The 12,871-nt window shown below is 41.4% G+C and overlaps 1 protein-coding gene across 1 annotated transcript; it reads right to left on the minus strand.

Moving 5' to 3' along the window:
- Positions 1–7,717: 7,717 nt before the first annotated feature.
- On the minus strand, positions 7,718–12,617 carry LOC145986833 (uncharacterized). Its single transcript, XM_083121307.1, has 2 exons — positions 11,105–12,617; positions 7,718–7,752 (listed from the first exon to the last, which is right to left on the minus strand). The coding sequence occupies exons 1-2, from the start codon at positions 12,615–12,617 to the stop codon at positions 7,718–7,720; spliced, it is 1,548 nt and encodes a 515-aa protein (XP_082977433.1).
- Positions 12,618–12,871: the final 254 nt, after the last annotated feature.

A 12,871-nucleotide genomic window follows, 5' to 3' on the forward strand; every position in this document is an offset into this window, starting at 1 on the left:
AGTGTTCTAACAAATTCAGCTTTTACGGAATTATTCCCGACAACGGCCCTTTTTTGTCCTTCATTGACTGGGCTCAGATACATAGTGGTAAAGCAGAACTCCAGTACGTACTAGTTTTCATTCGGTTGCTCTCCAAGCCTTTAGGATGCAAGCAAGCGTTGGCGTGCAGAGCAGCTGAAAACTCGCCTTTGTAAGGTGCTGCCATCTGATAGATCTCTTTCTAACCCTCTCCGCTGAATGCGCAAGTATTTACCCGATGCCTATCAACAGTTTCCCCACTTGTTGACTCGGCGATCGATGAGCGGGGGAAGTCCCTTGCAGCCTCTCTTCTCCTTTCCAATCTTCAACATCAATCACGGCGGTTTTTCACTTTTGTCGCTAGAGGACTCTCCACTTTGTATCTCAAGTACTTCGGAAAACAAACAACAAGAATCAAATGCACTGCCGTGGACAACTACTATCAAATAGGAAATAAACGCACAAAAGCAAACATATGATACGTATCGTATGGGACAAATTGACTCGTTAAGTACTTCAAGAGTAGTTCAATATTCTGCAATTAGAATTAAAATTAATTAATTTACATGTAGCTGCAACGTCTTTGAAAGCAGAGAATAATAACATGAACATGTATGGAGAACAAAAAAAAAATTAAGACTGGAAAGAAATATAGCACAAATTTTATACTTTCCTTGCTAATCAACATTTTAAAACTTTGAATCGATATTGTGCAACAACCGTCATACTGAAAGTTGAAGCCAAATTTGGTTTGATTTGATTTTTGTTATTTAACGTCGCTTTTCTGGCCCTTCTATCTAATCGCGACGAAGAGGATGAGTGATGATATGATGAAATTGATGAAGGGTCACTCGCAAAGAACACCCATGTCCAGACAGGGATTCGAACCCGGAACCCCTGACGTCGTAGCGCGATGTGCTAATCACTCCGCCACGGTGGCCGGCAGAGGTTAATACGTGAACGTCATACATACATCCTATATGACGTAAGCATCCACAAAAAAGGATTTTCCGAAATTCAACCCCTGAATGGGGAAAAGGGACCTAGAAACATGAAGATAGCTAAAACAAAAGACCTCAGCAGATGTCGCTGTGTGTTATTGCATATCTTGAAATGGCTGTATTTTGTTGGAATCTACATTAACCGATTAATAAGAAACCCAGTTATTAATGTGAATACCATTTTCTAATATCAATTCACATTACAGTAAACTAATGCTTAATGACTATTGATGTAAATTCTAATCTCTGACTCTTACTAATATTATATTAAACAAATGCTTCATAATCCGTTTATTCTAACGCACCGTAACTCTCCAATTTGATTTGCAATTACCGTATACAGCTTTAGATCTTTCCTGTTATCTGATGAAAGACATAAATATAATACAAAGCAGGAAAGTCGCTTATAGCGAAGATAAAAATGATTGAAGATATGATGAAATTTATGAAGGAACAGCCGGCCACCGTGGCGGAGTGGTTAGTACATCGCGCAACAATGCCAGAGGTCCCGGGTTCGAATCCTGGCCTGGGCATGGATATTTGTGAGTGTCCATGCATCAATTTCACCATTTCATCTCTCATCCCATCTTCGCAAATTAGCCAAAAGTGGCACAAAAAGCGAAGTAAAATAAATCAAATCAAATCAAATTTCATTAAAAAAATCAATCGCCCTTAAATTTACATGCGAGGATAACATAATTGGTAGAGAAACTATAAAAACTATATTTGGAAATATTTTATTACTTATTCTAAATAAAGTTGTGTTATTTTTGGTCCCGATCGGCGATACAAATTCCTTTGACGTAGCCCGCTTCATGACCCCGCCCTCTCTGGGCTCCCCTACGGAACTTCCTCTCTCACTCTCTCGGGAAATATTTGGAGCAAGGGCGCACATAACGTCAGAAAAGGATAGAAAGCGAGTGGGCGGATCAAAGAAATGCTCTACGCTTGGTAGCTGCAGCCGCGTTTTCGCCTCCATGCTCTCACAATCCCTGTCACGCTTTCATTGGTTGAGTCACTAGGCCTACTAGTTTAGAGTATTTGTATTCGTTAGCTTGCTCCAGAGTGCAGGCTTAAATCTGGCGCTCTCAATCAAGTATGATTTCGTCTACTTTACGTCGCCGCCTTGTAATCAAGAGGTCCCAGGCTCGATACCCGGTGGAGGCACATGCACAGTGGTTCGGATTGCACTTTAAACTGTAGGTCGAGTCCCGATTAGCCTATCTGTGCATAAATTGCACTTAAACAGTTCTCAAATCCTCGTATCTACTTTACGTTTAACAGTTAAATAGCAGAACAGAACACGTGATTGGAAACATATCACTAGATTGATTAATTGATTGATTGATCAGGTGTTTCAAATCCACTTTATGCACAGATAGGCTAATCGGGACTGGACCTACTACTGTGTACATCCATCGTGTATCGAACCCGGGACCCCTTGATTACAAGGCGACGACGCTAGCACTGCACCATCGGGGAGGCCACATATTACTAGAATTCGGAATTTGATGAAAAATAATATTTTTTTCTGGGCTTTAAAAACAATGCTAAACCTGATAGTAGTCATTTCCCTTCATCTTACATTATCTGGGCTTTTTTTTTCTTTTAGATAATTTTTTGTAACTTGTGTTGCATTTTTTTAAATCAATTTTTATATTTATTTTTACTCCTTTCCTATTGTTTAGTTTCTTCAATTTTAAATGAATTTGCTAACATAACTTGGACATTGAAATTTAATAACAAGTAAGCAATTATCTGAAAATATGGCCAATACAAAAGCATATTATTATTTTTGAATTAAATATTTGGCAATGGATTAAATACTTTATTTTTCTTTCAGCGGAAACTTAAAATACTTTGTGTGTAGCCTACTTTGAACTTCCCTTGCTGACCACTATTCTTGCTTTAATCTGTAGTTTTAAAGTAAAATTAGTCCCAACATAAATAGAATTATAGTGTGATGAAAGCGAAACACAGTGTATTTTGATTTGCTGATCGACTACTGTATCGTGCAAAGCACGCTCTGATAGGAGTCTTATTCAGAAAATCTTGTGGTGCAGTTTATGTAACTTTGAAGTGAAAGTCAATGAAACTACTTTACAAAATAATTTCCTTTGGTTCTGTAGTTTACATTGCCAAAAATCTGGTTTTATCGAATTATTCAACTACTATGATATTGAAAAGCCGCGTAGCTCTGTCGTTAGGATGAGAGACTACCATGCGAGAAACCCGGGTTCGATCCCCGGTGGGAGAGTACAGAGTTTTTTCCCACTTGTTCAAGCGGCTCCGGCGCCCACCAAGCGTCGTATAAAGTGGGTACCTGGAGGAACTCTGGGTGGTGAAGGCGGTCAGGGGCGTGGTGCTGATCACATCACACCCACCTTCGGTTGTGATCAAGATAGTGTGGGGCCCTGACTCCATACGCCTTCATGGCGTGGTGCAAAGAACAGGGGAGCACTTTACTTTACTCTCATAATTTATGAAAAACCATTTTAAGAGCGAAAATTATTTTCAGGTCATTTCTTATAATTTTGAGATCAGTTTATAATAATTCTGAGGTCATTCTTGAGTTTTATACGTCAAAATCGTCAACGTATCACCTTGTTGACACAGTTCTTCCCTGGCATCGTAACGACTTACTCTCGAGTTTCAAAATCAGTTTTAATAAATAGGAAATAATTTCCTTCCTTCCCACCCATTGCCGAGGAACCCAATACAAGGGTATGAGAACTCATTTTTCATAGTGGAAGACGTCGTCACCTTGTAATAAAGGGGTCCCGGGCTCGATACCCGGTCGAGGCACATAATGTTTCGGATTCCACTTTAAACTGTAGGTCCAGCCCCGATTAGTCTTACTGTGCAAAAAGTGGACTTAAAACGCCAAATCAATCAAACAATCATATTGGAAGACAGATAAAACGACCAATCGCTGGCTGCGGTGTGAAGGATTTTATCACGAAACTTGTAAGCTTTGAGAGAGATGAAAAATGAAACCCAAAGTGTGCAGGTTACTCCACGTTGTGATGAAGATGCAGATGCATAATTTCTTAGCAGGACGGCAGCATTTTATTAATAGAGCTCGGTGAATAAAAGTTGAATCTATTTTCTGAGAAAATGGAACTCCGCATATACATACCATTATAAAATTAAATATTCATCTATAAATTATACGTAAAGGTAAATTTCCCCGTCCATATAGCACAGTGCAATGAAGAGACATTAAGACATGCACTGCTACTTCTTTTAGAACCCCAAAAGGAAATCAAAATGGTTTCGAAATAAAGTATGGATATTGACATCAATCATATGAATCATATATGTATGTGTGAGTGAGTGCGTGTGCCCGTATCTATAGGTTAGATTACCTTTCTTATATGTAATTTTTCTTTATTTTTTATTTCTCTGTAATTTTTATATTTTTTCTTTCTTTTTTTCAATATTTTAATTATTTCATATTCAATTTTTTTGTAAACATGGTCAAGTGGAAGAAAAGGCTCCACAGCCTTAACTTCGCCATGTAAAAGAAGACGAAATAAATAAATAAATAAATAAATATAAGAGAAAATCGATAAGAAATTCCAGAAAATTAATACATATATGTATAAATAATTTCAACTAATGTAACTCGATTATGATCCGATAATTTTGTAAACGAAGGGGGGTTGGAGAGTAAAACCTCGGGTGTAAATACCCAGAAATTTTGCACTAATTGTATAATACAAGAAATGACCTTTCAAAATTGGTCAAAACACTACATTTATTGGAGTGTGCAGAAGGGGGGGGGGGAGCAGAGGTGGCTGGACACTCACTATTGTGTCTTTAAAAAAATATATCTCATTTGAACCCTCGTTTCCCTTTATACGTACCCATCTCGACTGCCCTCGAAAGGCCTGGGCCTATCTCCCGACTGCCAGGCTCCCTCCCACAATCCTACCTAGAGGTGTGGAGTTCATCAACCGGTAATGGGGTAACGTGGGGTTAGCACGTCGAACCCCCAGCTGTTATAGGAGATTTTCGAGACCGGGTTACGCTACTCACTCGTAGCTCCCAATTTCCTCACGATGGAGGGTTGCCACCGACCACATACACACGCCGAGGACCCAGAGACTGAACCCAGGCGGACTCGAATCCATGCCGTCCCGCAGTCGGAGTCCAAAGCACAGAGCCTTAAGACAGCACGACCACGGGGGAGAACATTATATACAGGGTGTTGCAAAATACTTTGCAACACCCTGTGCCCACTTTGAGCAAGACGTGTAATGTTCTTTAATTGTATTGTTCATTGATTCCATACATATGAAGATGAATGAAGTATTATTTCTTGTACACAAATGTAAATGTTAGCAACATTTGTACCTTGTTGGATAGCTGATGACTCAAGGAAGTAATTTAAGTAATTTGTACGGTTCGTGTCATACCATTTTTGTTATTAATACGTTGCCAAGTAAACTAAGAGTGCATTTTTTTTATCATCACTTGTAAGTTTAGACCCACCCGTTACTTACATGTGATTGTTATTTGGGACAAACCTTTTTCCAACCAACCACTTATTTGTTGGCTATCAGAAAGCGCTGAAATAAGTTCCATACAATCAGCAGTTTTTTCTCAATTCATCTTTTTATGTGGAAAATTGTCATTTTTAGAAAAAACAATAGAAACTCGATTATCTCGAAAACTACTAATTTTCGGACGGGGTATCATATGGTCAAATTTATTGCAAATTGTCTCTACTTTAACCCCTTTCAGGGAATACATCTAATTACCAGTCACCCTGTATAAACTGAAGCACTATATTACGTTGCAGTAGCCGTTACTACATAAAAACGGTCGTGATCACAAAATGTTTACTAAGCCAATGGGAGGGGCTTGGACCGGTTAAACCTCCCCTTATATCCCTTAGCCATGATCAAGTCCCTAGTTCAAAGATTGCTGCATAGGAAGCCCGTGTCTCAATATTGCAACCACAGAAAACAATACGGTACTTTAGTATTGGTTCGATTTCGATTTACTTCTGTTTTCTGTCTGCAATAAATCAAACACAAAATTCCATCAAAATTCTCCAATCATTAGATTATTAAGTAAACACAATAATATTGTCTCGAATTGAATTGATTTGAATTTTGCTTTTAATGTTAAAAACTTTTTATATAGTTTAAACAACATTTTACATATACGCTCGTACCTACTATACAAATAAAACAGATCCAATTTTGAGTGATATATTTATAGTCTCAAATATAATTTCTAACTTCTATCTCATATATTTATAATCAAAAATTGTATACATATAAATGAATTCAAATTTGTACCTTGCGCTGTATTGATTATTGCTGTTTCTCATTTAAATAGTGGTATTTGTATAATTTCCTTATTACTGTCAAGCATTTATAGCTTGTTACCTTTCCCTCTTTGTATATTTTTGTTTCTTCTGTTCTTTAGTTTTCTCCTCTGTCTAAAATTTGTAATATATACAGAGTGTCTCAAAAATACTTTTACAAACTTTGAGGGCTGGTTCCTCAAACCAAAACAAGAAAAAAAAGTTCATATAAACATATGTCCGAAAATCCTTAGTTTCTCAGTTATTAATGAAAGAACATAATAACACATCTGTTAGACATTGTCAGCTTTATAGCAAGTGTTGAAACTGTCATCAACTCAGAAACTTATTATAAATGTTCAAAATCTCCTCCTCTTGCTTATACACACGCATGCACGCGTCGGATCATGAACCGGCGCACCCTTTCACATACTCCCACATGGTGTCGAACGGTTTCGCAGGCTTTCATGACACATTGATGATGTGTATCTGCATTAGGAATGTCTGCTGCATAAATCAATTGTTTTAGGTGGTCCCAAAGATAAAAATCCAAAGGATTGAGGACGGGGGAACGTGCAGGCCATCGAACTGGTCCTCCCCTACCTATCCATCTGTCATGGTAGATATCAGCCAGTGCATCTCGAACAATGCGACCGAAATGTGCTGGAGCCCCATCATGCATAAACCACATGCTTCTTCTTATTTGCAAGGTCACATCCTGTTACAAGGCTGGAAGAATGTTCTGAATTAGGTCACTGTAGACAGCGCTTGTAAGACGTGCTGGGAGAACATATGGACCTACTAGACAGTCACATAGAATTCCAGCCCACACATTAATTTTAAACTGATGCTGGTGTTTAGACTGAATTGTACCATGATGATTTTCAAACGCCCACAAATGTTGGTTGTGAAAATTTGTTATTCCATCTCTTCCAAATGTTGCCTCATCTGTAAACAAGACAGACGAGACAAACAACGAATTTGCAATGTGCACAACAAACCACTGGCAAATGTTCGCCCGTGGTGGGTAGGGTGGACCCTGCCCACGTTAAAGATGATACAGATACATGCGCTTGTCGTGAAGAATCCTCCATGCGGTGGTAGGAGATGCACCAGATACTCGGATCACATGTCGTGTGCTGAAACCCGGATCTTCTGCAACAACCTGTAAAATGTGTTCTTCCTGGTCAGGCGTACGAGCGATTCTTGGCCTTCTTCGATCCATAGTTTGTGGTGCTATGGATCCTGTCTCAGCAACACGACGATAAACAGCAGCAAATGTTGGATGACTCGGCTGATTAACGCCATCTGATACAACCGTGCAGTCTCGCGGCCATTACCATTCACCGGACCGTACATAAAAATCACATCTGCCTGCTCACGATATGGATATCCTGCCATGGTTCACCTGACCTGCAACACAAAATTACCCACGAATGTACACAAATGTAAACAAGTCTCCTCGGCAACACATGGCCATCTAGGATACAATGAGTACATCAGCAGACTTCTATCGATAACATCATTTGATTATCTAACAAAATTAATTTTATTATTGGTTACAAACTTAAGTTGGTGGATTGTACATTGAAATGCGTTGAACGTAAACTTTCATTAATACTCGTAACTGAGAAACTAAGGATTTTTGGGCATATGTTTATATGAACTTCTTTTCTTGTTTTGGTTTGAGGAAGCAACCCTCAAAGTTTGTAAGAGTATTTTTGAAACACCCTGTATATATGTAATTTCTTGTATTTGTGTAACTTTTGTATTTGTATAACTTTTTGTATTCGTATCTATCTAAGGTTTTGTGTAATGACTACTATGTGTTTGTATTTATGTAAATGGTGTTGGTATATAGCAAATTGTAATGCCTATTGTAATTGGAACATTCTCTCTGTCATAGGCGACTGGTTAATAAATAAATAAATACTGCGGAATTTTAGGGATTACTTAAGATTTTGTTCAATATGTGCTTTCGTAGTTAGGTTAAGGTTAGGTAGGAAAGGTTTGGTTCTCTTAGCATTAAAATAAAGTCCCTAATGAGGTACTACAAATGAGGTAGTCTGTATAATACTAATGTACGAATAATAAATACAGTTTTAGTTCCAGTCTTACACCAACGTGGCTGGACGATTCTTACTACAATAAACTGTTTGAAATTCTTTGAAATGGTAATCCAGTGTTAGTGATTCCATGATCTGGGAAGACTTCAGTGTAGGCCTAGAAAGAGTCAATGCTACCGGCAGAAAGAGCAAAGGGTTAACAGACTGTGCAAGGAAAACGTATCAAGATTCGTCAAATAGGATGAAAAAACAGCCATGAATTAAAACTCTTGAATGTTTGTCCTCCTTCCTCTTCTTAACCCCAGGTCCCGCCAGATTGGTCAGGCAGAGGTTCCGCCACTAAGGAAGGGATTCGGGTGTGGTCAGCGTGGAATTTCCCAATTTACGAACGCTGTCCAGGGGGTTAATTCGGTATTGTGATGGCACGTGACTTGTGGCTGATGCTGGAATTTTAATGTGTTTTCCTACCGAACTTTCAATGGCCGAAAGTGAAGTGAAGCAAAACCGTTGTGTTGAAATTAACGAACTTGCACGGATCTATATACTATGATTCATTGCAGCACTGTACCCCAGATTTTGGGAGTCACAGGGCACATGTAGATAAACGCCTGTCAATTGTTTGACTCACGTTCAGTGGCAATGCATCAAACATGTGCACAAATTAGTTCTCGGCCCGTAAATTAATTCACTTATTGTACAGGGTGATCACAAAGTCCCATTACCCCCTATGTATTGATATTTATTGATATTGATACGAGCCCTTCGGCTATGCGTATCTTACAATATTGTTACATAAACACCCCGACCTTAAACATGCACCCCATTTATCATACATTCAGAAACATTTATAAACAGAAACATTTGGAAAATAATTACATACTATGTACATATATAAATAGCAATGTGGTCCTCTTCTTGCATTTGAGATTGTTCATTTTCACAACACTACATTACACTCTTCACCTATGCTTGAGCCCCTGCTGTTCCGTACCCTTCACTTTCACTGACTCCTTGCAGCAGTTTCCTGCGCTCCCTCCAAACTGCATGAAAATAGGAGCTCAGGGCTTTGATATTTATATTCGTTATACCACTCCTCTCCTCCCTACATATAGCCTGGATGGTCTGCTCAATGCTGTCCCTTGCACTGTCCCCCCATTTGCGTTGTCTGAGGGGTGCCGACCAAACACACTCGTGTAGGATGTGAGCCCTCGTCTCCTCTCCGCCGCATAACGTGCAGATGGCACGACCGTCCGGCCCCTTGAGTTTGTGTTGCCTCCACCCCCCTAGCAGGAACCAGGCGAATCCACGTCTTTGCTGGTACGTACACGTATCAATATATCGTTTTCTCCCCCATTCCACCCACACCCCTGGCGGTTGTGCGGCGACGAGCGTTACCTTCTCCCTACATTCTGCCATGATGTCTTGCCTGCTACCGTCCACCAACCTCTCCCTTATGATTTGCAACATCCCAGTTTCGCACCTCCCGCCCCTCACCTCTTCCCACAGTTCCCCCAGACCCATTCTGTACAAGTCGTCCTTAATTCCACTTGCCCAGTGGCGTGCGAACCCTTCCTCAATCTGAACTCGCAGACACTGTTCTTTCAGTGAGTCTCCGGCCCCTTGTTCCAGCTTCATCCAGTACTTGAAACATCTCATCCTCGCTTCGACATCCTCCCTATGTTTTCCCATATCCCTCAGGACGCCACACGTGCTTGCACTCGTGCTGGTTCCCAGTATTTGTTTTAAAAACCGCGCTTGTATCTGATTTGCTACTCGCCCCCCTACCCTCCCCCATAGTTCCGCGCCGTAAAATAGGGTTGCTTTCACCGTTGCTTCATAAATTTGGTCCAGCAATCTCACACTGACTGTAGGGACTTTCCGTTGCAGTCGCTCTACCTTGCCCAGCCCATAACAAGCTTTTCCCTTTCTGCCTTCGATGTGCTTTGTCCACTCCCCTGCCATACTCAGCGTGATGCCTAGATAGGTGAAACGTTTGACCCTTTCAAGCTCGGAATCCCCATAGGTCGACCGCTCCTTTGCTGCGAAAACATAACCTTTCTTGAACGCCATTATTTTAGTTTTTCGTGTATTTACCTTCAACTTCCATGTTGTGCAATATTGTTTAAGTCTGTTCAATCCCCGCTGTAACCCCTGTACTTCGTTTGATATTAAAACGAGATCATCCGCATAGAGAAGGATTGGTATCGGTGTCCCGACTATCTCCGGTGTTTCAGCTCCTTCTTCTCCCACGAAGCTAGCAACATCATTAATAAAAAGAATGAAAAGTAAAGGTGAAAGTATGCATCCCTGCTTGACGCCTACCGTGCTCTCGTGATGCCCAGACACCACCCCCTGCCCACATTTGACACAAAATTTGACCCCTCTGTACATATTCATTAGCGTATTAATCATTCTAGCCGAAACCCCCATGTCCCATAACTTCCCCCACAGCATTTGCCTATTGATAGAGTCAAACGCCTTTTCAAAATCAACAAAACAACAATATAATTTTCCCCTTTTCTCGTTTAACTTGCTTTGGATCAATGTGTTCAGGACAAAAACATTATCTATAGTGATATAATTGGACCTGAAACCAGCCTGCAGGGGGGTCAGTTTGTCAAAAATATCGGCCCATTTTCTCAATCTGTTGTACAGAATACTACAATATACTTTCCCTAACACGGGCAGGAGAGAAATACCTCTGTAATTATTAGTGTCATTTACATCCCCTTTCCCCTTGTAAAGAGGACAAATAACGCTCGTTTTCCATATTTTTGGGAAGGTTCCACTATTGAATATGTTGTTGAGCAGAGACCTTCCCGTTTCTGCCAATCGCTCGTTACAATTCAGCACCTTCACGAGATCTGGTCCGATTCCATCGATACCCGCCGCCTTGCCGGTCTTCAGCGAGCGAACAGCCGCATCATATTCCAGCCTCGACACACTTTCGTCAAGGATTGGAACAAAAGTACCCAGGAACCTGCCCTCGTTTGGAATAGCCTCTGACCCCCCCTCCCCTTCCAGCAGATTGAGAAAATGATCCTCCCAGCTCCGTGCAGAGATACTGCCTATTGTATACCGACTCCCTTGCAGGTTGCGAATAATCCGCCACAAGTTCCTCGTATCCCGGCCCTGGATGGCCTCCTGAAGAGCCCTCACTTTCCTCTCCCCCCACTGCTCCCTCTCCCTTTCCAAAACTTGCGCGTAACGCCGGCGTTCTTCTAAGTAATTTAATCTAGAATGCTCAGTTTTGCGAGCACGGAATTGCCTTAGAGATCGATCCAATATTCGTTTGTGCATCTTACATACGTCATTATACCACGTGTCAGCCTTGCTGGGAACTTGTTGACGTGTGTCCCGCAACATGTGCCTCGCTGCTCGCATTATGATGTGGTAGTATAAAGAGACCCCTCTTTCCACCTCGCCTTCGCCCAACGCTCTTTCCATTTCCCTCGTAAGCATAACCGCTATATCATCTTGCAACCCTTGTTGGAACCACTCAAGCCCCTCCTCTGAAATCTTATATTGCCTCAGAATCGAGGTTTCCTGTTCTTTCTGCCAAGGAATCGCCACTGCATTAAAATTAACCGTGATCGGACACTCCACTTCCAGCACCAACGGGAAGTGCCGACTCTCTGTCCGCTCGTCAACATAGAACTCCGCCACCCTATTGGCCAATCCGCAAGTTGAAAAAATATAGTCAATCACAGACATCCCGGCCTCGCACACAAATGTGAAATCTCCCTCGAAATCCCTCCCGTATTTTCCGTTCATGACCTCTAGTTCAAAACTCTCCGCCAGGTTGAGCAACTTTCTCCCTTCCGCATTTATTTGTTGATCTAGGCTTCGTCTAACCCTCCCTCCCCCCTCTTCCCCGTTCGTCGTGCAATCCTCCCCTCCAATTCTCGCATTAAAATCCCCCAGCAACAGCACGTCCGACTGCGGATATTTATCTTCGACAAGGTGCAGAAAATCAGCTACTCGCTCGAAGAATCTGTCATTGTGGTACTTGGACGAGACTGGTTGGTTATAAAGTGCAATCAAGCATAATTTAATATTGTCTATACACAGGTGCACGCCTAGAATCCCATTACAGTCAATCTCTATTTTAGTCAGTTGTGCCCGTAGGCTTTCTTTCACGAGCACCATCAGCCCCCCTGGATACCGCCCCCTCCCAGCCCGTCTCTTCATGATCTGTGCATACCCCACCATTCCCAGACCCTGCGGCGTCTCCGCTTGCTAAACCACGTTTCCACAAATACCACAATGTCAAATTCGGTGACGTATCTACAGAATTCAGACTGAGAAAGTTTGCCCTGCAAGCCCCCCACATTCCAGCTAAGAATTTTCAAAACCCGTTTCGAAAACGCTCGGCGTTCGCCACCAATCTCACCTCCCCCCACCCCCTCTTCTCCCAAATGTCGCATAAACTCACCTGGTTCCTGCCTGATGCTCCCTTCGTTTAC

This window comes from Lepisma saccharinum, chromosome 4 (genome assembly GCF_977018435.1).
Source record: "Lepisma saccharinum chromosome 4, izLepSacc3.1, whole genome shotgun sequence".
In the NCBI taxonomy this organism is placed as follows: domain Eukaryota; kingdom Metazoa; phylum Arthropoda; class Insecta; order Zygentoma; family Lepismatidae; genus Lepisma; species Lepisma saccharinum.